Consider the following 25,728-nt stretch of genomic DNA (forward strand, 5'->3'; position numbering starts at 1 on the left):
TTATCACTTAGCTATTACTTTTAATATTTTATAATTAAATGTTTATATATTCTAATGCTTACTAGATATAGTGATAAAGCACATTATGATGGAATTTTCCAACTCAAGTCTTCCAGAATGTAACTTGATAAAACCTTAGCATGGGAAGAAATGTTTGTTAAAAATAATAAATCTGGAAAATATAGGCATTACCCAATCAGCAGATTTCCTGAATCTCTGTCATAAAGTTGTAAAACTTGATTCCAATGGTCTTTCTGGGAATTCTATATTCTCACGGGTATATAAATTCTTTTGGAAGCAAAAAAAAAAAAAGTTCAAAACAGACATGTTTTCAGAAAAGTATGGTACATGTATAGCAGGCTTATGCTCTGTAGCTTTTTCTGGTTTATGCAATTGATCTTTCTAACTTTCAAATAGGGATTAATTACCTAATTAGCTCACATTCTCCCTGATTTTCACAAAAAAGGGTTTTCATTAGCTTCACAGCAGCAAGGGGAAATGATTAACTCAGCCAAGAATTACAGTTCAAAAGGATAACAATTTATTTACAAAAAACAAAACAAAACAAAACCACAAAAAGCAATGACTGACCTAGGCAAGAGAAAATATTTCAAGATTGGGGAAAAAAACACTAACCACCAAAAGAAATATTTTCTGTTTCTAAATGGACAGAGTTTTGTAGCACCATGAGGAGTCTTAGCACAAATGCTTTTTGTTAATACAAAGGTTATTTTTTCATTGCTTATTTGCCACAAATAAAGGACTTTGTCTTTAAGGAGTCAAATGATGTTGCCAATAGTTCAGTACTTTGGATAGAAGATAAAACCAGACACTTTTAAAGCCTGAAGTTTTTTTAAAGTTTATAATCTATTTATCAAAGAAAATCATATTGCAGAAGTAACTGAATATGGCAGAAACTAGCTCTTTTCTTGATACTGTTTCCATCTACCAAGGATTTAATTCTTTTATTTTTGCTGTGGCTATTTCAAAGAGGCATGCCAAAAACCCAAGTTTTCATGGTCCTCCAGCAATTAATAAAATTTTCCAATTGGGAGGGAAATTCTCCTCTAATAATTTTAATTCAATCACAGAAACTGCAGGTACAAATCTGTAAACCTATACATAGGTGAAAGATCCTTACATTTTCTCCACCTTGCTCTCCTTTTTTAAACAAAAAATTAGGGCAGAAAACATGGTAGGCAAAGTGACTGCTAGAAAGGACTCAGAAAGAAAGAAGCCTGAATATCACAGACCTCTGAAACAAGACACAATGACAATATAACTTGGGTCCATGATCCTTGTGTAAATGACCCAATTACGTTCTTGCTGTGATGGTACCATGAAATCTGCTGCACAATAAACCTATGCCATCGTTTGCTCATTTTGCCTCCACTGTAGACATTCAGGAGCAGCTGGTGGTCATAAATGTTGCTAGACGCAGTAATACTTCTGAGAGAAATGCTTGAGAAAGAGAAAAAGATCAACCTTTACAGACCTATTTTTGAAGTGATCATAAAGTCAGCCCAGGCTTCTGCACTTTAAACCCCGTGATTTTGTGCTTGACTCTGATAAGATTGGTAAACTGTTTCTGGCACAGGTGCAGCTTTAAAAACTCAGTGTTTAATTTGGCTCTTAAATGCAGACCTTTATTCAGCTCTGTTATTGCCTCTATTGTGACTTTAAAGTAAATCTTTTTCACTTCCTTTGCTAGAATAAATTTAATCAAACTATTCACTAAGTCTGCATTACTATTATGATTAATCTTCTCATCGTTCCTATCATCCATCTCCTCCCACTTATGACTGCATGACTGTAACTTTGTTGCTTGTATCTTTACGATTTATATTGTTTCCTAGTATGATTTGATTGCTTATTTGTACCCTATGACTATCATTAAGTGTTGCACCTTATGATTCTTGACAAATGTATCTTGTCTTTTTATGTACACTGAGAGCGTATGCACCAAAGAAAAATTCCTTGTGTGTCCAATCACACTTGGCCAATAAAGAATTCTAATCTAATCTAAACTAATCTAATCGTGTAACTACTATCAAAGGAAAAGTGGTAACTTCTTTAATAGATGAAAATGCTGAATCTAACCGTTCGTCTTCTATCAGCTGCTTTAGAAAGAAAACATATAACTCAACTGAAAAATAACTCATAGAGATGGGTGGCTGCATAAATGGACAAATAAATAAATAGGTATTTTCCTCTTTACATATCATCTGATTTAGGTACCTCTAAATCATATCCAAAAATGTCATTGTCTGACCATTTGCAGAGATATGGTTTGCAAATCACAGGAATGTCAGAGTATTCACTTGGTGGAGATGTTGCATTTTGTTTTGTATGGAGGAAATGCCATGTTGTAAGCTCTGACTCAGCATTTTTAACGACAGGATAAGCTGACAGGAAACAGGCAGTCGAAAAAAAGCAAAGGGCAGAGGGGAGGGGAGAACCCTACATGCAAAGTCACAAGTCCATAAAATGGAACAGATAATTTTTGGCAGCACAAAAAAGTGAAAATTAACCTTTTTAAAAAGTACAAAGGATAAACCCTTCAGGGAAAAAAATGTACAATGGAAATAAAATATACTATAGAAAGCATATTGCTGAAGAAATTCAAATTTTATTTGTTTGTCAATCATCTTTCAGGACTGACTAACGATGTGAGCAATTAGAAGTAAATGAAAGTGGTTCCTGCAATTACAATACTTCAGTTTTCTATGAGAAACAATAAAAACAAGTTTAAGGATCAGTGCAAATGTCAAATATAGTAAGCCACAACTCCAAAATGAAATAATCCCCATCATGGGTAAAATAGTTGCAGAAGGTTATGGAATCAATTAATGAAATAGTTTTGCTAGATTGTTGGTTGATGAGACCAAGAACAAGGAAGACCGTGAAAACATTCTAATTGCGTTCCAAGATCTATCATGCGTCGCCAACAGAATAATGGTTTGCTATTTTAGAGCTTTGCTCATTAAGAGTTCAAAGTATAACTTCAGAAATATATTTAATTCTATTCAACATATATTTAAAATTTGACAAACTAATTGATTAGTTACATGATAGAACATATATTAAGACAGGCATGATTTCAGGAAAAATAAAACTGTTTCAGCAAAGCGCAATCAGAATAGTTTGATTCATTGCTGTTCAAATCATTAACTCTGCTTAGTCATTCTGAATAGGTAAAGGAATATTCAGATTTATTTGAAAGTGAAAATATTAGAAATCAGCCTTTTAAAATACCAGTTAGTTTAAATATTATCCAAACTGATAGGTTCATCCTCTTGTGAAAAATATGGCCATCCACAAAATAAAGCTTTTGGAATATTCAATCAGATTAATTGTACTTCTTTTCTTATTCCAATTACGCTGAGAGTACTAAATCCTTTAACTGTAACTTCACTCTTATGGAAGAAAAACATGGATGTAAAGACAGTTCCGTGTTTGAAAACTTGGCAAAAAAATATGAGATGGGATTGTTTTCAGTAACACATTTGAAGCAGCCAAAAAAACTAATGATTCTGCAACCAGAAAGAATAATTAAAACAGATTTGAAAACACCCATTTAAAAAAATCTTTTTTAAATTTGTGGATGAGTATGGTGTTAATTTTCAAAGAAGGAATGGAAATGAAGTATAATTAGAAGAAATAGTTTACCACTATTACTGACCGCTGCATCTGAGTTGAAAAATAGATTCAAGGAGAAACCAGAGCAGCTTGCACGCATTTGTTTTAATATAGGAATGAATAAAATTGGAAACTTGTATAAAAAATTTAAATACAATTCAACGGTTGTGCCAAACAGAAACCTAATTACAGAACTTCATTTATCAAGCTCTGTTATTAAAGAAAGGCTATAGCTGGTGTGATTTGAAGACAAACTCACAATGCATTAGAGTTTCCCAGAAATAATCTTTTGGTTGCTATACTAACAAGGAGTGTGCAACAGTTAAATGATTACTTTTGTCTTTAAATCAGTTTTATGACCTCACAGATTAGCAATGCCTTATTAACTGGGATGAATTTTCAAAATTGGAGACAAAATCTAAAGGTGCTTTTTCTTTTTTTAAAAAAAAAAACAAGTTTTATTGGTTTTTTAATCTCTTCCACATTCACCCACATCTTTTTTTTTAACAAAGCATTGACCATTTTTTATTTTATACAATTAATCAAATTCAAATACATTTTATTCAGTTTTTTCCAAAATCGTCTTCCCCTATTCTTATTTCTCCCTTTTTTAAAAAAAAAACCTATCTCAATATTTCTATACCTGCATACATAAACATCATCTTCATTTATCCCTAAATTCTTACTTTACTATTTATTCACATTTATTCTCTTTTATTCTTAAACAATTCATTCTTTATCTTAATATATTTATATTTGTTCATTCAGAGTTGCCTTTCTTCCACTTCATCTTTTTATTATACAGCAATCTTTCTCCTCAAACCCATCCTTTCCCTCTTCTCTATCCCTTCCTACTTTCTTCCTCACCTTCTTCTTCTCTTCCCTACTTCCCCTTCCCTTCTCCTCCTCTCTTCTCCCCTATCTTACCTTCTCTCCTACTCTAATTTCCCTTCCCTTCTTTCGTCCCTACTCTTCCCTCCCTCTCTCTCTTTCCTCTTCCCTTCCAACTTTTCCCTCCTTCATCTCTCTCTATTGTTGTATTCATTTTCAATTTAGTGTTTTCCATTGTGGAGTCCAGGCAGCCCCAAAGGTGCTTTTTCAAGAGGCAACTGGATTTTCTGGTTTTTCTTTGAAGATGTTTTGCTTCTCATCCAAGAAGCTTCTTCAGCTCTGAAAAAGCTTCTTGGATGAGAAGCAAAACATCTTCAAAGAAAAAACAGAAAGTTCCGTTGCCTCTTGAAAAAGCACATTTGGGACAACAATGACCTGGATGACTGAGAATCTTCATAGATATTGGAGACAAAACTAGTCATTGGGAAATTTTTCTGAATTATGAAGCATAGTATTGGCCTCACTGATTTATGTTTCCACTTTTTAACTCATGTTCATTATTTCCTTTTATTTTCATGACCATTGTCATAGTTTAGAGCAGGGTTCCCCAACCCCTAGTCCAGAGACTGATACTGGTCCACCTCTTGTTGGGAACTAGGCCACGCAAGCGGCAGGTGAGCATGTGAACATGCAAAGCTCCATTTGCACATGTGGCGGGTGCACATATGAAACCATCCCATCCCTCCCATCGCTGATCTGGGGAGCTGGAAAGGTTAGGGCCACTGGTTTAGAGTATCAATAAAGGAGAATATTTGTAACTCAGTGTTGAAATGAGGGTTCCTTGGAGCTCTCTGAATTTGAGTGTTTTCTTGCAGACGTTTCATTACCCAAATTAGGTAACATCATCAGTGCTAGACTCAGAGAGCACCAAAGAACCCCAGTTTAGAGTATATTTAGTTTTATTCTCCTTTTAATATTCCTATATAATTAGAAATACCTCTTAAAACTAATAATTTTGACTTCCTGGGCATAATTAGGAATGCGCAGAAGTTATTTACTATTTTCAAATAACTATCCATTGTACATCATTGTACATGTACATTGTACATGTTCCAAGCAAGAGAAATTACCTGTATTCTATGTTGCACTGTTTGTGGAAGTGAATTTCTGCCACTAACTGAATAAGTAATGGATGGGCCTGAATGATGTATTAGCCCCCTTTATGTAAAAGTTCTTGCATAGATATGTCAAAGTTATCCTATAAAATACATTTGGCTGTGTACCTTGACTCCTGTTTAAACAGGACACACAGTGAAGATTTTGCTCAGTGCCTGGTGGCTGTGAGGGTCTGGATGGCTTAAATTCAAACCCAGTACTTCAAAGTGGTTTCGAGTGGAAAAGTCCTCTGATCCCAACTGCAGTTTTGGACTGGTGGAGTTGTAATCTGGAGTCCTCCTGGCTCACAGCTTCTGTTTCAAGAGCAGATGGGAACTGCAGCTATGAGAGGGTTTTCATAGCTCCACCTTATTCACTGGTTATTAACTTTTCTGCACTGAATGGCTTTGCTCACACTCATTTATGCCTTATTTCCCATTTAGATTACTCAGATGTTCTGTAGATGGGACTAAATTTGAAGACCACCCAAAACTTCAGATGATCCAGAATGCAGTTTGCCCATGTTAACACCTCTACTTCGAGGGCTGCAATGTCTACCACTTTTTTTTTCTGAGTACAATTCAAGGTGCTAGTTGATGTATGTAAATCCCTTCATGGGTTTGGGGTAGAAATGCCTCTACCCAATATTATCTCCAGGTTCTCATCCTTCAAAAATGCCATCTGTAAGAATTCCCCATGTCAGAGCTTCTCAAACTGTCTTCTTTGGAATAGGATTCTTCTTCCTCACATGAAATGGGTTATAACCTTGATAGGGGATAAGATAGGAGAGGCTTCTGTGAGGCAAGCCTGAGGAAGAGAAGGGGATAGGAGAGGCTGATCGTAATTACTCATTAATTTTTAAGCTGTGTCGATTTATCAAGCCCAATCACATAGTTCCATAGTAGAGCATGGGTATCCAGCTAGTTTCATCATAAACATCAGGTAGGAGAGAGAATCTACACTGCTGCTTAACAGAAGTTAGTTACCACTATCAATCATTGTTGCTCTTGTGCCATGCAAAAATAAAGTTCCTGATGGAGTTACCTTATGGAAATGGAGCAGGCAGGCAGGCAGATTTCAGGAATATGTCAAAAAGATTTTACTGATAAGTAGTCTCTGTATATATGCATGTCTGCGGTGAGAGTTTTCTTTATAGTGTATCTTCACTAGGATTCAGGAAATAAATAAATATTATTGGTAGTAAACAAGAATCATTTCTTTTTGAAATTGCTGGTCAATCAGACTTTTTAAATACATTAAAAAATAATTTTAGATATAGTTTCATGCACTGCTGTTTATAAAATTCATTGAATTTAAACATATTTTTTGTGGAAACTGTGGCAAGCAGTTCCATTTTACAGTTCACCTTTACTAAATGTAGCACAGTAATAAATGTATAATAAATGCTGTTAACCTGGAACATGTTTATTCTTAGACAACTGCATGGTTAATGTCCAACCAGGACATAGTTTCATTAATTAACAGCAGTGTCAAGCCACAGTTCTGATGTAATCTACAAAGCTCTACCAAACCGGAAACCAGTTTATTTGACATAGTGAATCCTCTTCTAAGTCCATAATATTTAAATTTAATCAGGAGGTACTTTTCTGTCATCTTTAGTGGATTTGAAAGTTATCTGAAAGGCTTTTTCATGGATACTTCTATCCTGCAAGATAGCTTACTAAAAAGCCCATCTAGCCTTTTCTTTGGTGACTTTCCACCATCATTGAAATGTATGGAAACACACACACACACAATATCTGCAGATTGGTCTGTGATTTCATTCATTTACTTTAAAGCTACTGTAATTACGCTATTCTTCTTATTCATTTATTATTTCTGTTTAACTTCTATTATGGTTTGACATTTATTTTGTACTTCCTGTTGCTAGTCAACCCACTTGGTTCAATAAAGTGTCTGTGTGGTTGCTGCTGCATGCAAAAAAATTGATCTTGAAGACAGGAGGAACTGAGGTAGATGAGACTGAGAAAAAGTATATAAACATGGAGGAGGAACAGAATACAAATGTGGAAATAGAAAAGTGAAACAGAAGGGAAGTTTTGAAAAGATTGAATTAGAAGAGGCCTATTTTGCATATTACTCATGTGGGAAAAAGCCATGAAATTTCAATGTGATTGTAACCAGATCGGTGTCATCACTTCCTATACATATATTAAAAGGACTATTCGTATATGGGAAACTTTTTCACTGAAGCTACTACCCAAACTGCAAAGCTAATCAAAAAATAATTGAATTCTCATGTGTACATATAGCATACTCTGCTTAAGATGTTCCATGATGTACGACTACCAGGGACAAAGAAGCTGTACAAAATAAATTCTAACTGAATCTTCCATTGGGTGGAGTCTATTTAATTGATTAAAGCACCTTTTCTAATGACATTTTTTCCAAAAATATGCTATAAAAATGTGTCTCTCTCAGAAAATTGATTGATTGGACAAGCTATGGTTTCAGAAAACCTGTTGAATAAATAGAGGAACTATATGAGAAGCAATGAGGTGGCCTCAAGAAAAGAAACAACCCATCTTAGAAAAGAGGTCAACTAAATTAATTTTGTGGTAAGATGACGTAGCCTGTTAATATAGTATATAATTAAGCAGAGATCATGTTTTATTTATGTTGTGCAGTCATACAGGACACGTGTACACAAAACTGCATTTTGTCTTGAGATTCTGCGTAGAATTCAAAATGAATTCCCTCCCTCACCGCCACCATCATCTCTGCCAATCCACTGAGCCAGAAAGGTTGGAGAACGTTGTTTTAGAGGACCTCTGCTTAGTCCAATGGACACCACACACAGGAGTCCAAATTCTCATTTTGCTATCAACATTTATATAAAGGTGCTCAGAAATTTCGTTGGATATAGTAATTGTCAACTTTGGAAGCCATATTAGGCCGGAAGCTTCAATGCTGCCACCTTCTCATTTGTGGGAAAGTAGGAGGGGGGATTAAGGAGAGGAGTTGTTAGTAGACATAATAGCATTCTTCCTGTCGGTCAAGGTCAGGGCAATCCAGCATCTGGAGGAGTAGTGGTCAGGGGGCTGGATCGAGATGGAATGGACGTTGATTGGAGCATGTGATCGACTGGGGATGGGGGATGGTTTTGGGAGTTTTGACTTACTGAAGGAAAACCCGGGCTTTTCAGATTCGGGTTTTCCCATATGTGCCAGTTTGCCTATTCTAGTAAAGAGAACTTTGGAAAAATGTTTGCTTCCGCGTCTTTACTTGGAGTTGGGGTTTTTCTGGAATGTTGACAGTAATAAGATCAAGCTCTGTTTATCCCTGGTATCTGTCAGAGGTAGTGTTGATGTTGGAATGATATTTCAACATTGTCATCTCCTAAATGAGATCCAATCAATTGAAGATGGATTTCACCAAGCATAGGAGCAATGATGTGAAATGATGACTATTTCTTCATCAGGAACTCCACCTATTTTAATACTCCCATCAGCCTCTGTCACTCTCTCATTACTCAAGTGTCATCCTCCTACTCCTCAAAATCTCTGCCCTTTTCTATCCGAACAGCTGGCAGGTGCCACAGTCAAAACGTGTGATCTGTCAGGCAGTCTTGGCTTACAAAATTATTACAAATGAAAATGTTGAATGATTCGCCAACATAGGTCATCTACTTATTTCCATGACTATTTTGTATCTGAATAGATCTTTCAATGAATCAAGGGAAGTTGATTTTAGTTGCATGAAAGAATACAACAAATATTTAATTGCCTTTGACTATCATTATGAGAAAATTGAATATGCGGCAATGTTTTCTGTTTTCATGTGATTTTTGAAACATATTTTTCATGAAATTGTGGAATTTTTTTTGTAGTAGTTTATTTGAACAATTTGCCCATTTGCCTAGTGTCCATACTTCAATACCTTTGTAATTACAACTCTTATGCTTCACTAAATATACTGTATGGCTTTTGATTTATCCATATGGGACTATAAGGGCTATGGTATTTCCTCAAACAAAAAGCAAATGGATATGCTAAAACTGAATATATTATTCTGAGAGCTTTCTTCAAAAGAGGTGACAAATGAGCAAAACTCATCAGTGATTCAAGAGTTGAATCTGAGAAAAGCCATGCATTTGTAAATGTCCTATATTTTACCTTTGTTTATCTTCTTTCAGGCTATCAAGGACATACATTTTTACTGAAGCTTGCCAATTTTTATCATACATGTATTCCTAATTTTGCTGCACAAACTACACCCATTGACTCTTACCAAGAAGGGGGTTCATTTTGAATGGGATTCCAACACACTAACAAACTTTTCTTCTTCTCAAACAGGAATAAGTTTCCCGGACCTCCGGACTTTTCGTCGGTCCCTTAAAACTCACTTATGTCATCTAGCCGGGCTGGCTTGATCCCATCTTTCGGTTTTAATTTGTAATTGATTTTATTGAGGTGTTTTTAAATTGTGCGCTGAAATTATTTAGTATCTTTTAAAATTGTTTTAAAATTTGTATGCTATGTTTTACCTTGGCTGTTCACCGGCCTGAGTACTGCTGGAGAAGGGCGGTATAAAAATAAAATAAAATAAAATAAAATAAAATAAAATAAAATAAAATAAAATAAAATAAAATAATAAAATAAAATAAAATAAAATAATAAAATAAAATAAAATAAAATAATCTTTTAAAAACCCTCTATCATCCAGATCAGGGTGACATTTCACATTTTCCCTTGGGATCTGCACTTTTTTAGTCCAGGTTGAGGGGACTCTGCCAATACAGGTAGTTCTTGACTTACAATTCATTTAGTGACTGTTCAGAGTTACAACGGCATTGAAAAAAGTGACTTATGACAATTTTTCACACCTATGTCCGTTGTAGCATACCATGGTCATGTGATCAAAATTCAGATGCTTGGCAACTGACTTATATTTATGACGATTGCAGTGTCCTGGGGTCATGTGATCACCTTTTGCAACCTTCTGACAAGCAAAGTTAATGGGAAAATTTGATTCACTTAATTGTGCTAACTTTATTACTAACTTAACAACTGTAGCTGATTTACTTAACAACTATGGCAATAAAGTTCGTAAAATGGGGCACAACTTATTTAACAAATGTCTCACTTAGCAATAGAAATGTTTGGGTCAATTGTGGTCATAGGTTGAGGATTGCCTCTATTTTCTGGCAAATATTTTACATGAAAGTTACTAGGATATTTTTGACTATTAAAGAAGTCTTTTAGCAATGGTGCCATCTCCTAAAAGGAAATCCAAACTGACCACAATTTGGAACAGACTTCTCACAAATTCACAGCTCAGGTGGGCACATCCTTTTCGTCATTTTAACTTGCATTTCTAGCTTGCAGAATAAGCTGGTGGATGGTTTATCATATAAACCAGAATATTCCCTACTTTATAATACTCATCCCATCTCCATTCTGCACCTGGAAAAAATTTCTCTCTTTTCTTTGGTATTTGGTTCACTCTGGGAAACTCTTGGGACTGGAAGAAAGGTTCTTTCCTTATCTGATCAAATCTCCACTCCGCAAAAGCAGGATACATATGTACAGGCTCAGCTAGATGATCTTCATGCAATTCTTCCATTTTCTCTTTCTCTCCTTTTCCTTGGGAATGGGGAGAATGACATCACAACAATTGGTTAGAGATCTTCCTTCCTTGAAAAAAGATGTTGTGCTGTTTTGCCAGGATAGCTGGCCAGCTGGACATTATGGACTATTTTAAATGACCCATTTCCTCCTCCATGACTTTTCATATGCTCAAATTAGAGCAGATTTCAATGCCAATGCTTCTTCAGCAGCATGACAAGTTTTCAGCCAAAAAATTAGTTTGACATTACACCCCCTCTCCTCCCCATAGAGACTTTGGCATACAGTTTCCCTGGCATCTATTACTAACCTACTATGAATGATACAAGCTCCCAGGTGAATGGCTTCCATTTTCGAAGTCACAGAGATGTATATAAAGTTGGGACATGAGGAAATGAAAGTGAATAGTGCCTGATGATTGGATTAATGTCATTATTGTTTCCTTCCATGGGTAGCAAGAAAGAATGCTAAAAAATAGGGGATTCCATTTGTTAAATATGCTTGAGAAATTGTTTAGAATATTCTGATTCAAAGGATTCAGGAGATAGCAATGAGCAAACATTTGGGAAGTGCCATGGAGATTTTTAATTTAAAAGGCATGCTTATGTTTTACTCCTGTTTACCTGGAGTATAGCAGCCTATCTGCTATAAAAGAAAACAACACAAAACATGAAGTATAATTTTTAATAAGCAACAAGTAAAAAAAAACCCGCAGTAACTTATTTATCAGGTAAAGTTTGCTTACCAGGTAAGCAGACAATTGCAAGCAGTCTTCAAACGGCACAAAAGTAGAAGCAGGTGATGAAGATGGATCCTTCAATTCTTTCTTCTAGGGCCTAGAAACTACATCTTTGCCCCTGCATTCTGTACATGGCACCCACCCTGTCTAACCCTATCTTAATCTAACCTACAAACAGCATAGTATTGTCAATTCCTGCTATTGAACTGACTAGGCTGTTTTTCTATTTTAAAAAAATCCAATCCCAAACTTCAAAAATAAAATTCAAGCATGGATTCATTCAAAGCAGCCAAGCTTTATTTTACATGCAGAACAGAACTATTTAATGTTAACTCAAATTAAACTTCCAGATCACCATTGTCTTTTCAAACTTGGGACATCTGATGTAGCCATTCTAGGTTCAAAACAGTGCTGTCCATGTTTGCACAACTCTTATGCGCTGTATACCTTAAATTGAATTAAACAAAATTTAATTGAATCAAACACACTCACACACATATGTATGTATGTATATATATTTCTAGAAGAATGTGTCTGCATGTGGACACATGAAAAAATTCTGCATACGGCAGATACCAAATTGAAAATTATATGCACAAAAATTCATCATGTAAGTCTTCTTCCGGTCTGTTTTCATTTGACTCGTCTATCCTACAAGTGAGCTGTATAAGCCATTAGCTAATGCAGAACTTGGTTCTTTTTGCTGACCTACAATTAATATTGAAAACTCTTTCAAAATGAGACATGACGAGGCCTGCTCCTCTAATAGCCAACAATTGTTCTAAACAGCATACAATTTATACACATTCGGTCCCCCCAAAAATCTCACCTCTTTAAGTAGATTTTTTAAAAATCTAATAACGCATATATATGGTGGCACCCCGCATTTACAATTCTGAAAAGTGCTATTTTCTAGAAAATGCCGAAATCCCTTTCTGTCATTTCGGCTTAACGCTGTCAGCGCTGGCCCTTCAATCCTCTCGGAAGGTTTGTTGCCCGTTTTCGGCGTCCCTAGTTCGCTCTTTTTCACCCCCCCCCTTTTGAATAAGCCCAGACCTGATTTAAAACACACACACACACACACACACACACACACACACACACACACACAATTAATTCACCAGGTTGATTAGGATTTCCCCATAAGTGAAATTCGCCGAAGACTGCCTGTCACTCATCGCAGTTACGTTTTAAAAACGCAATGGGCTTGCTAAAAATCAACATGCTGCTTATAAAAACCCAAACCCCCAAAAAACCCAAACCCCACCATAGGCTGCAGCGGCCAAGATAAGAAACCGAAAAGAAAAAAAAGGAAGAAAGTAAGGGAGGGAAGAAGGAAAAAGAAACTGTTAGCGGAAAGGGGTACGTTTGGAGAAGTGGAGCGGGGGGGGGAGGAAAGGAGGAGGCCCTGCCGGGGGTTGCAGTTGCTGTTCTCAGTCAACAGGTTGCACCGTTCCCCCTCGGCTGCCCCGCAATGCGCGAGCCCGTGCGCCCGCCCGCCCGCGCGCCCCCTTCGTTTGCGCGCGCTCCCCGCTCTGCCGCGTCTCTTGCTCTCTTTCCTTGGTCTGGGGGGAGGGAGTGAGGGGGGGGCAGTGGAGGAGGAGGAGGCGGAGGCTGCCGCGGCTGCGGCTGCTGCTTGCTAGCACCGTCGTCGTCCTCCATTTTGTGGCTGGGGCACAAACCGTAGAGCTGAGCGCAGACGGAGTGGCTGGCGGGGGGAGGAGGGAGAGGGGGAGGAGGAGGAAGAAAAAGAGGAGGAGGAGGAGGAAGAGGAGGGGAAGAAGAAGAAGAAGAAGGGGAGGGCGGGACGCCCTGGCAGAGGGAGGCGGGAGAGACGTGGAGAAGGAAAGAGAGAGAAAGTGTGACTTTAATTAATCGCGGGGGCAGAAGTGTGCGTGTGCTGCACGCGAGCGGGGGTGGGTGGGAGAGGAGCAGGTGAGGGGCTGCGGCGGTGTGTGTGTGTGTCTGTGTGGGAGCGCGGGTCCGCCTGTCAAGTGTGTGCGTGTAGGGAGGAAAGGGAGGGGGGGCGGCTGCTTACCTCCTCATCTGCAAAGGGGCGGCTGCTTTCACCCCCCCCACACACCCACCCCACACCCAATCCCGTCGCCCCGTAACTCTGCTTCCTTCCAGTCCCCACCAAGTTGTTTATTTGCTTCGCTGCCTGCTGGAGCCATGGAAGTTGGTGGTTAGGAGGACTCCCAGCGCCCCCACTGGATACGGTAAGGGGTGTCTCTCTCTCTCTCTCTCTCTCTCCCTGACTCTTTTTTTTCCCCCTCCTAGGTGTGGGCCGGGGTTGTGGGGGGGGGAGAGAGGAATGATTTCTACTTTTAGGCTCTGTCCCTCCCGAAGGGAAGATGCACGGCTGAAGCGGCGGCCGAGTGCTTTTTTTTTTTTCTGTAGAGGTCACCCTCCACCCTGTCAGTAATGCCTTCTTTCCCCCCCCCCCCACCCTCCACTCCCGCCATTAAGACCGAGCGGCTTGCAGCCGAGTGGCGGTGAGGCCGGAGAAGGGTGGGAGCCCCTTCCCTTCGATCCATTGCGTTAAAGCTTAAACTTTAAAGTCCCCCTCGTTAAACGGGGACGAGGGAGAAAGGTGTCTGGTGTGTGTTTAAGTAACGTACGTATATGTACGCGCCTATATGTATACTGTAGGCGAGGGTGGGTGGGTGGGTGGGGGGGCGGTGATTTCCTATTCTGTTCCACAACCATTTTTGGCTCATTTTAATCCGGCTTTAAGAGAATGTCCGAAATAGGATCTCTTCTTGGAATGGAACGATTTTAAGTTTGCGATCCTGTTATCTATTTACTTAGGAGTGAGGGACTCTCTGAATTCAAACGGACTTTCTTCTGATAGACGTGTATGGGACTGCACTGCAAAAGTAGTATAAATCTTATGTAATGGTTCCCTCCCTCCACTTTATCTTCCCCGAGACTTAAAAAAAAAAAAGAAAGAAAAAGGACTATTTGCAAGGTTTGTTTGTTTTTTTAAAAAAAATTGTTCACGTTTTTTTTTAAAAAAAGTATGCTATCACCTCCCTTTTTGTTTCCCCTTTTTTATTTGGCGGCCCCGCGGATTGGAAACAGACAAGGAGTTGAAAACTTGGACTTGGTTGGAATTTTTTTTTTTTTAAGCAAAGGGCTGATGTTATTTTGCAGAAGTGGGCGTGCCAGGCAAATGCTCAACAGGTCCCGACACATTTTTTCTTTCTTTTTTCATCTTTACAAGAAGGAGAATTTCAACTCAAAAAAGATTAAATATCTTTGGAGTTGCTTTTTTCTCTTCCAGCAAATGAATCATATGATAGATTTATCCCTTTGGCGTTATCTGTCACATAATGACAAGGAGAGAAACTTGTCAAATGTGGTAACTCCGGTTCTTTTTCTGTCCTTCCCTCTTTTTTTTTTCTTTTTTTTTACTTTAGAGCTATATTGTAGTGTGGATCTTTTAAAATTGCACAATTCCTTTTGTCAAGGCCCAAAAAGAATTTTAAAAGTTTCATGCAACTTTTGAAGAGGATATTGCAGAATTGGCTGTGTCATTTGTATATGTTGCCTTTTCATTTATTGTAAATTACTTTCTTGCCATTCATAAATACCCTAGGCAGTTTCATAAATTTCTGGAAAATCTGTGCAAAGAAGTTAAGGCTATCTATCTATCTATCTATCTATCTATCTATCTATCTATTTGTATACTCCATACTAAAAATAATTTTTAGTATTTTAATAATAAGATCTTATTTCTAAATTTCTATTTCTAAATTAACAGCCATACTATATAGTAAAATTTCTTTTTTAATGAAAGTTAAGTCAATGGATCATACTGAGGAACCTGGATGATAAAAGGATTTGTAAATTATGATGGATACAAATGCAACAATATTTGAATAGATCTTTGTGAGAATTCTTAGGAAAAGTATACAAATTAAAGATACTTTTTGTTGTTATACCCGTGTTCTCCCAAAAATAAGACCCTGTCTTATATTTTTTTGAACCTTGAAATAAGTGTTTGGCCTTATTGCCATGCAATCAAAAACCGGATTGGCCTTTGATGATGTCTTATTTTGGGGGAAACAGGATACTTATAAACAGCCTTTAATTTGACATGAATTAAATGCTCTATTAAATAGCTAATATGTTGCTTTTTTGTGGTTTGATTATATTAGACAAATATTTGATTAAATTAAGATAACTTTCAAGTATTAGAAATATTACTTAAGAGACATTGAAAACTATTAAGTCAACCTTTTTAATATTCTTTTTTTCTTGGGGTCAGTACTTCTTAAATCCTTATATTTCTGATCTCAGGCTAATGGTGGTTTCTTTCTTTTTTTTATTAGTATTAAAATAATGGAGCCCAAAGAATCGTTGAAATCCACCGGAGGGGAGGAAAGAGGGAAAAGTGCTCACTTTCATCAATCCTTTAGGGGTGGTGCTTCTGTCAAGACTCCTGTGTCTACCCTGTCTGCCTCATCTCAATCTGACTCCAAGCAACCTGTTCTTTGTGAGTTGCCAAAGGGGTTAGGAAGCAATGTGCCGCAGCCGGATCTCTCCAAAGCAGTGTCACTTTCAATGGGACTGTATATGGGTGAAACCGATACAAAAGTAATGGGAAATGAACTTGGATTTCCTCAGCAAGGCCAAATCAGCCTCTCCTCTGGAGAAACAGATTTTAGACTCCTTGAAGAAAGCATAGCAAGCTTGAATAAATCCTCAAGTCTGATAGAAAGCTCAAAAGGAGTCACATCTACTGATGTATCCCTAGAATCAGAGTTCCCAGCTATGACTAGTCGTGATCTTACTTTAAATCAAGGGTCTTTAGCACAAGGCCAGGTTGATAATAACAGTGGCAACTTGAAGCTCTTTTCGGAAGACCAAAGCACTTTTGATATTTTGCAAGATTTTGATTTGCCACCAGTGTCTCCTGGAAGAGAAACAAATGGAAGCCCTTGGAGAATTGATCCTGTTCTGGATGAAAGTAGCTTGCTTTCGCCTCTTGGTGGGGATGAGAGTTTTCTTTTGGAAGGAAATGAAATGGAGGATTGCAAGCCTCCCATTTTACCAGACACAAAGCCTAATATTAATGAATGTGAGGATCTTTTGTCAAGTTCTACAATGCAGATGCCACAAGTGAAAACTGAAAAAGAAGATTTTATTGAATTGTGTACCCCTGGAGTAATAAAGCAGGAAAAAATAGGCACAACTTACTGCCAGGCTAATTTTTCTGGGTCAAGTATGGTTGGAAATAAAACATCTGCCATTTCTGTTCATGGTGTTAGCACTTCTGGAGGACAAGTTTACCACTATGATTTGAACACTGCGTCTGTCACTCAACAGCAGGATAAGAAACCAGTTTTCAATGTCATTCCATCTCATCCTGCTAGTTCAGAAAATTGGAATAGATGCCAGGGATCTGGAGATGATGCCCTTACACCAGTAGGGGCTTTGAATTTTTCAAACAGATCTGTCTTCTCCAATGGATATTCAAGGTAAGATATGTTTTTCTATTTAAACTTAATAGAATGCTTTTATGTAATGTGAAGGTAGTTCATGTTTATTATCCTTTTGGTTAAAACATTAATTAATTCTTTGAAAAATAGGGTATATGCAGTGCGGGCAAGTCATTGCAATTTTACATTTTATAATTATGATAATAAAAGAAAAAAATAAATGGCTACTTTGCCATTCAGGTTACATTTTAACTAAGGACAATGAATTAGTTTCAATTTTCATTTCAATTAGTTTCAGTATTTATTTCGATACTGTATTGGTTCTCATGATACCTTATTGAACAAAAATCTACTTTATTTATTCTTTACTCATTTTAGCTAGTAAAATATAAAGCCTAGGATTTTTGTAGTAGGATTTCAATTTTAATACTGAACAGAAGTACATTTAGGACAATGTGCAGATTAAGCTATGGGAAGTAGTGTTTTTGTCACTGCTGTGGAAGAAATGTTGGATATGCATTCACATTCAGAAGTATAAAATTTGTCGCTATCATCTAACAACTTTAATTCTATATTGTTATATCCTTTTTTCCTGTAAAATTAAATTTTCATTTAATGTTTTAATCTATATTTAAGTGATTTAAGGCAGCTATATTGTAACAGAAGTTTCATCTTTAATTTCTGCAGTACTTAATTTTTTTTCTTCTAACAAATGTTGGCATTTATTTTTCTTAATAAACTTGCTGTTCCTTTAACCAGATATAATTTACATGTGAGTTTGTTATTGGTATAAAATATTAAAGTATTGTATATTGAATATAGTAACCCAGTTTCCATTGGACTATTTTGTTCCTTTACTTTTTCGGTCTTTGTTAAGAACATATGAAATAGCACAGAACATGCATCAATTTTCTACTTTATATGTTCTGTTTTCACTCATGACAATTACTGTGGTGGTGGAGAAGAAGAAATAGTTTGGACACTATCACTATATAGAGAAGGTTGATTCGTAGTGCAGTGTATATTACTTCATATTAATTTGGTTTTAAACAACCCTTTCTTAATAGAAACAATTTTATAGTACATACTTGTTGCAAGTTGCCTTTTATTACCCTTTTCATATTTTTATTACGTTGAATGTTATGTGGTGAAGTTACAACAAATCTCGTGGAATTAAAATTCTGTAAATAAGTTGCTAAAATCATTCTTTTTGTAATAAATTTAACAAAAAGAATACCCTTTAAACAGCTTATACTTTTGTAGTGAAGTTATACACCTATATTTAGGAGGTTTATGCTAAAAAAAAATGTAAATGATTTCGTGTGTCTAAAGTCTCTGAAATGTGTATGAATTCCAAATACCCTTTGTCTCAGTTGAATTCCCTCTTTTTTTACTTTGATTTTTATCTAATATTTAATACAAAACATAAATTAAAATTTTATATATATTATAATGACTAGTATTATTAATCACTTGTTTGCAAATGAACTTCCCCCTTGGTCTCTGTCCATTCCTATGTTTCTCTAAATTTGTTTTATAGCATTCTTCAACATCTGGTGTAGCTTTAGGATTAGAAATTGAACATGTTCCATCAAGGCATCTATTTGCTAATAGATAGTGGAAATAAACAGTGGAGTTCAACTTCTAAAATCCCAATTACATTTAAATATATTTTTGTTGAAATGAACTTTTGTAAATAGGAATTTGCTACTTGAACTAGTCACCGTAACAGCGGTTTTGTGTAAGATAACGTGATTATCACTCTTCCATTACTGGGAAGTGGGTCATGTCTTTATTAATTTGGTATTTTAAATTGTAAGGTATGATAGGATATAGAACTTTTGTATTTTTGAATATTGTAAAAGGAACTTCTTGTTAAGACAGCTTTTAAACTAAGAAAATTCATTTCTTAATACAAGACAAAAATTGTTTCTTCCAATATATTTTTTAAAGTAAGTTATATAGTTAAGTTGGAGGATGTTTTTATTTTATGGGTGCATCTGTTTCTACCAAAAAAAAAGTAGAAACATCTAAAACAGGAACTTTGATTACTCTATCTAAATGGGAATACTTAATTCTAGATTAGATTTTATATACACTTTTTAAAATTTACGTTTTATATTTTTGTTCTAGGTAATAAGATTCTTGAGGATAGAGGAGTACTGTACATTAGTATTTTCCTGGTTTCCTAGCCTAGTTTATTTTTAAATATTATTTTAATAAAAACATAGAAAAATACTTAAGAAGCAAGGTGTCATATTGTAAATGTCTTGCTGCTATTGATAAGAACTCCTCTGAGCCCCAAGATTATCACTGTTGATTCCAAGCATTAAAATATTGAGCTCTTTTTGATTTAGTTATTACCACAGGGAGATCTTACAGTTGTATAATGGATAAAAAAGAACTTGCAGTTGTTTAATAATATAAGAAAAATAGAAAGAAATGAATGATGAAATGAAAATGTAAAAGCAAAAACAAAATTGGAAAAGCAAGAGTAATTCTACTAGTGAATGCAAAATATGAATCTGATATGAATGCTGATACTATAGCAATATTTTCATATTAATAGACGAGAATATATGTAACTTGGGGTTGAATTGTGGAGTCCTTGGTGCAAGGTTTAGTTTGCAAACTCCATTCTAGCACTGAAGATGTTAGCTAGTTGGGTAACAAAATGTCTGCAAGAAAACAAGCTCAGAGAGCACCAAGGACTCTGTATTTCAATATGAAATGCTAGAATTTGTCTATTTGAGATTATGAATCATATGGGAGCAGAGCATCATTGCAGAGATTATTGTGATTCTTGAGTGTGATTCTTGATTTGGAATAGATTGTGCTTCCTACACACTTTTAATTTTCAGACTAGTTCAAATTTGTGAAGTTATGGAAACCAATACTAGCAAACTGGAACAACTATGGTTCTCCTTATAAGTTGGTTGGGAACACAAACAAAATATTAGGAACAATCATGGTAGAACACTATTACTGTATGTTAAACAGCATACTAAACTAAAGCTATTTTTATGAGGTCTTGAATAACCTTTTCTGTTGACATGATTTAATATGTTTTCTACACAATAATACATTTATGGCTTCCAGACCAATTTATATAGACATTATTTATGCTATACTTTATTTGGAATCCAATAGCATTATTGTTCTAATAGTGCTGTTTTGCCAACAAAATAGAATGTTAAAACCTCTTTCCAATGTATCTAAATCTATTTAGAGAACTTACAGTTTCTAAAATGACAAGAATGATGGGAAATACCATTATTTTTAAACTGATCATTTAACATTGAACGATCCATTGCTTCTTGTCCTGCCCTCAGGTGCTCTGGAGAATAGCTTGACTTCCTCTTCTTTGTGGTAACCCCTGAGCTATCGGAACACTGCTATCATGTCACCCCAGTCCTTCTTTTCATTAAACTAGACATTTTATGACCTTTCTTGCCACAGTTGTTAAATGAATCACTGCAATTGTTAAGTTAATAACACAGTTAAGTGAATCTGGCTTCCCCATGGACTTGTGATCACATGACCCCAGGACACCATAACCATTATAAATATGAATCACTTGCCAAGCATCTGAATTTTGATTGTGTGACCATGGAGATTCTGTAATGGTTATAAGTGTGAAAAATGGTCATCTGCCAATTTTTTCAGTGCATTGTAACTTTGAATGGTCACTAAACAAACGGTTGTATGTCAAGGACTACTTGTATGTTTATGTGGAGGCAACCTGCAAGACATAGATTGGAGTAGTTTTTACAGTAGTCTGAGCTAAGCAAAAGGTGTAACTACTGTTAACAATTTGTCTCATGTCTATATACTCTCATGTCATACATTATATTTTTTAATGCATTGCATAACCTTTAAACAGATATGGGGCTTTTCAGTCATGGAAAAATGGAAAGAACAGGAGGAAAAGATAGTAAATGTTGTTAGTGGTAAGTTATAGCATATGTGATTGTTTAAAAATAAGACAATCCACTTGAAATCAATGAAGAAAATAAATTTGAGATAACAGAACTGTAAAACTCACTTGATAGAAATATATGTTTATTTTAGATGAGGTTTCCTTTGCATAGCGTTTGAAATTGTAATTTTCTATAAGAAATTAAAGTGATAGAAAGTTAAAATAGATGATATAAACAATAGTTTTTCATAAAATAAATACATATCACATACTGCGACTACTATGTTTTGGATAAAATTACAATTACGGTTCTGTTTATTAGTCCCAGTTAGTGAACTGACTGAGAAAAATTACATGCTTCCATCTGTATATTTATTTGAATTACAGTAAAGTTATAACCTCAGGATCCTTTTTATGTCTCTCAGGTTTGATTCAGTAGATTGTGCTAAAGCATGCAGTACTTAGAAGGCCTGCATAATTTTTAAATGCATTGAAGTTTTCTTTTGGGAAAGTCAGTTTGGTTGTAGTGAATAAAGGCACCAGGGTTACAAAGGAGACTGTACACTTCAGTCCTGGTAACAAAGCCAGCTGAGTGACCTTCATCTAGTCTCTCTTTCAGTCCTAGGAAGAAGGCAATGGTAGACCATTTTAAAAAACATGGCTAAGAAAACTAGCAGTCTTCTCCAGGCAGACTCTGTAGATCAAGAAAATAAATAATTTATTTTGTTTATATTATATTATTTTAGTGTAATCCTGCTTTTAAACACAATATGCTTCATTTCTCAAAGGTCTTTCCCCTGGTAGTCCAATAGTATTAAAGTGATGAAGGGATGTAACATTTTCTTTGCTTGGAGTCTTCTGCTAGCATTTTCCTTTTGAGAAGCATTTCATTCTTCCTGAGTGTTATGGGGAGAAAGGGAGATTACACCAGCTATTGAGCTGATGCACTGCAATGTTAGATTAGGGAAAACTTTGAATCTGTTGCAGCTATAAGCCTCATGTTGTAGTGCTTCTTTCTGCTTCTTCTTAATATTGGGTTTTGTGCTGTTGAGTACCAGCCTCAATTGGCAGAAAGGAATATGTGACATCAACTTGCCCCTTATGCAGTTGAAGCTTTCAGAACACCCTCGGATTTATCCTGTAGCATCTCAAGGGCTACAGTCATGCAATATAAATGTACTTATATGTAAATATACTTTCACTTATTCATTCAGTTTATATGGCCACCATCTCTCATAGATGACTCTGGATACAATAGTTTTAAAAAAGGACCCAAAACCCAATAAACAATAAAAAAAACAAATATACAAAACCATGTTAAATATTATTATAAATATATTGAAAACATAAAAATATAATCAGCAGAAGAGTATAATTTATTCATAACATTCAGTACAATCATTGGACAAGTTCTACACCACAGCTAGATCCCTAGGGCAAGTCTAAACTCTTGAGATGTTCTACAGGTCAGGCGCCACATAGAAAATATTCTCTTTCTGGACCACAGCAGATTGCAGTCCTTAGCAGATGGGACTGTAACATGCATCTTCTGCTAGACTTGATGGGATGGGTACATGTAACTGGATAGAAGCAGTGCCTCAAATCCTCAAAAAACTCCTTGCTGCTTTTTTGTAAAAAGTTAATTTGCCAGCTAATTGGTATGTACATATGTGCAGAATATTATTTAGACTAGTTGAAATCTAAATTTGCAATCTGCTCTCATATCCTGTTCACTATTTCAGGCATCGTTATATTATTGACAAATATCTCTTAACTTGTCCCTAGGGTTAATTTCCTGTGTCAATTTTTTCTCACTTAATACCAAAGCTTTTATTTTATAATGCATTTCCTCTTATTTGTATTATGGACCTTGCACACATATCTCTACAAACTGTGGCTAATTTTGTCACAATAAGTTATAGTGACTCTCTAACTCTTATAGTTCTCGTGTCTTTCTGTTCTAGTTAGCTCAGTTCAAAGTGCCTTGTATCTCAATAAGAATTCAATAAGATTCTTGTGTTAACTAAACTCTAAAACTAGTTTTCTTTAACTTTGGCCACCAAATGTATTAGATTTTATCTTCTGTTATCACTACTAGCCCAGGAAATCTGGAAACATCTAGTTGGGAAATCTTTTGTATGACAAACACTTTGCTGTGTCTCCAAAGCCAATTATAGAGTCAATAAGTAGAGAAAAAGAACCACTATAATTTTATCTACAAGAATAATGTTCTTAGAGAACAATTTATTAGTATAGCAAACATGGATAGAGCTGTTATGTATAAGATAACAAGAGAAATATATATGGCATCAAGTCAGAAAATGGGTTCTGCCTAAATTTTAAATAGATACCACAGTGACTCTTTTATTTTTCCCACCTGTTATTTATATAGTTAATGTAACTGCTAGCAAAATACCTACAGAAACAGTAGATTCCTAATTGCTAATTCTTTATAAATATGTTTAAGTAAGTATGAAAATATTAGAGCCTGGAGAAAAATAATTATGGGAACACAATTGTAATGAAGACTATAATAAAAACCATTTATTAATTATATTTACACCCTGCATAATTTTTATTAAGTCAATGTGGCATACTTGTTTCTTCAACATTGCACATCTCAGTCAAGTAGGTTAAGCTGAGATAATGACTGCTTAAAATAACCAAGTGAATTACATGGTATAGTGAGCAACAGAATCTAGCCTTTTAAGTTCTTGTTGCTAAAATTTAAAATTTATTATAGATAGCATTTCTCTTCACAATTAGATTTTATCAGTTAACGTTCCAGGCAACAGGTGACTGATGTACTATCTGTACATCTGGATCATAGGAATAAAAACAAAACCTCTAAACTTCATTTTCAGTAAAGCAGTAGTAGCAAAATGAAAGACTTGAATCCCATTTTTTTTTATTCTTAATTTGATTTCAGCAGACAATACATTTCAAGCTTGAGCCTGCTGAAAGCAAATACAGAATGATTTTACAATATACGTTTATTCAGACTTTTTTTAGAATTATTTATTCGATGGTGTATATTTTTGCACAACCATATAGAAATTAAGGGATAATGCACTTAATTGCAAAAAAATCAATCAATCAATTGCTTTGTTTTATTGTAACCAACTTGACATGCACAAAAGTTAAAAATGTCCATTCTTTGTACTATCATCAGAAGAAAAATCTTGTTTTATAGAATGGAATGGATAATTTTTTAAATACTTACAACTTTATCTTTAGTTATTTTGATTATAAAAATACTTGTGATGCTGTAATTCTAATTAAACTTGAGTGTACTTCTAAGTGAAGCTCTTTAAAATGTGTGAAATGTTTTGGACACTATATTATCCTTTATTACTATTTCACATTTTAGGTATCCAGAGCAAAATATTAAAGGTTGCTACCTCAATAGTAGCCAGAGGTACCTGTTAAACAGTTTGCTGCCAGTGATGGATTTTTAATGTATGCATGTGATAGTTGTTTTTTGACGTGTAGGAATTAAAGGAAGCTTGGGCATTTCAGGACAAGTCTAACTCATACAACAAGCTTCTCCTGTCTTGTGTCTTCCAGATATGTTCTAATTAACGTATCTAATTAATATGGAGAACTATTTTTGCTGCACAATATAAACAGCAGGAAGGCATCAGCTTGGAAAGACTTGTGTACAAATTGTTTATATTTATTCCCGTTGCCTGGTTTTCTTTCTTTACCAATAATGTATACTGCTGTCCAGGCTTTCTATAGGTTGTGTTGTAGTTTAGATTTCTGGAAGGTTTGGTGTTGTGTAGATAAGAGGTCTCCAACCCCTTGCCCGCAGCCCATGACTGAGCCCGTTTGGTACTGGGCCATGTAAGTGGCTGGCCGGCCCCTGCATGCACGCCAGCCTATTGCTTGCAATAGCTAGTTCTCGTCTCCTCCCCGCCCCCCGCCCCCCGAACCACTGTTCTAGGTCATTGTTCCTATCAAGAATTATTTTTTTGAACTATTTCAAGGAAGATGTCCAAATTTTAGAGGACTGTCACTCCCACCCTATTTATATTAGTTATTTATGAAAGGAATAGTAGGTATTATACAAATAGTTCAACCAGCCTGTTTAGCCTCATTGTGTTTAAAATTGGGATTGGTACATCAATCACTTGATTACTTTTTATTCGGTTATTGGCAAATATATATTGGTAGAAACAGTAATATCTGTGCTGTGTAAGTGGCAAGGTAGTTTTCAAACAAACTATTTTCTTGAAGCAGTAAGATTAATGAATTTTTCTCACTAGTTAAATTTATGTTATTCACACACACATTCTGTTTGAATTAAATTAATATTTTAAATGTATTTTATGTTGATTTCAAAACAGCCTCCTAATTAAAATGTAACGCTGAGTCATTGTTTATAAAACTTCAAATAGACTGGCAACT

The 25,728-nt window shown here is 35.7% G+C and overlaps 1 protein-coding gene and 1 long non-coding RNA gene across 4 annotated transcripts in view; one reads left to right on the forward strand and one right to left on the reverse strand.

Annotated features, from left to right (window-relative positions):
- Window positions 1-518: 518 nt before the first annotated feature.
- LOC117656774 (uncharacterized) lies at window positions 519-12,047 on the reverse strand. Of its 2 annotated transcripts, none has more exons than XR_015732561.1 (3): window positions 11,959-12,047; window positions 11,052-11,680; window positions 519-6,791 (listed from the first exon to the last, which is right to left on the reverse strand). It is a non-coding gene; the product is annotated as an uncharacterized LOC117656774 (long non-coding RNA). The 2 variants fall into 2 exon arrangements; XR_015732560.1 differs by lacking the exon at window positions 11,959-12,047 and having other exon boundaries at window positions 11,052-11,231; window positions 11,524-11,656.
- NR3C1 (nuclear receptor subfamily 3 group C member 1) overlaps window positions 10,626-25,728 on the forward strand; it is a 68,444-nt gene continuing 53,341 nt past the window's right edge. Inside the window, exons 1-3 of one of the 2 annotated variants that reach the window (XM_034404938.3) lie at window positions 10,626-14,171; window positions 14,764-14,923; window positions 16,290-17,438. In XM_034404938.3, the coding sequence (XP_034260829.1) occupies window positions 16,300-17,438 (1,139 nt within the window). In that variant the 5' untranslated portion in view covers window positions 10,626-14,171; window positions 14,764-14,923; window positions 16,290-16,299. The remainder of the gene's footprint in view (window positions 14,172-14,763; window positions 14,924-16,289; window positions 17,439-25,728) is intronic. The other variant, XM_034404930.3, reaches the window with a different exon arrangement.

The sequence above is a fragment of the Pantherophis guttatus genome, chromosome 2, assembly GCF_059756535.1.
Source record: "Pantherophis guttatus breed Tessera chromosome 2, ASM5975653v1, whole genome shotgun sequence".
NCBI lineage: Eukaryota > Metazoa > Chordata > Lepidosauria > Squamata > Colubridae > Pantherophis > Pantherophis guttatus.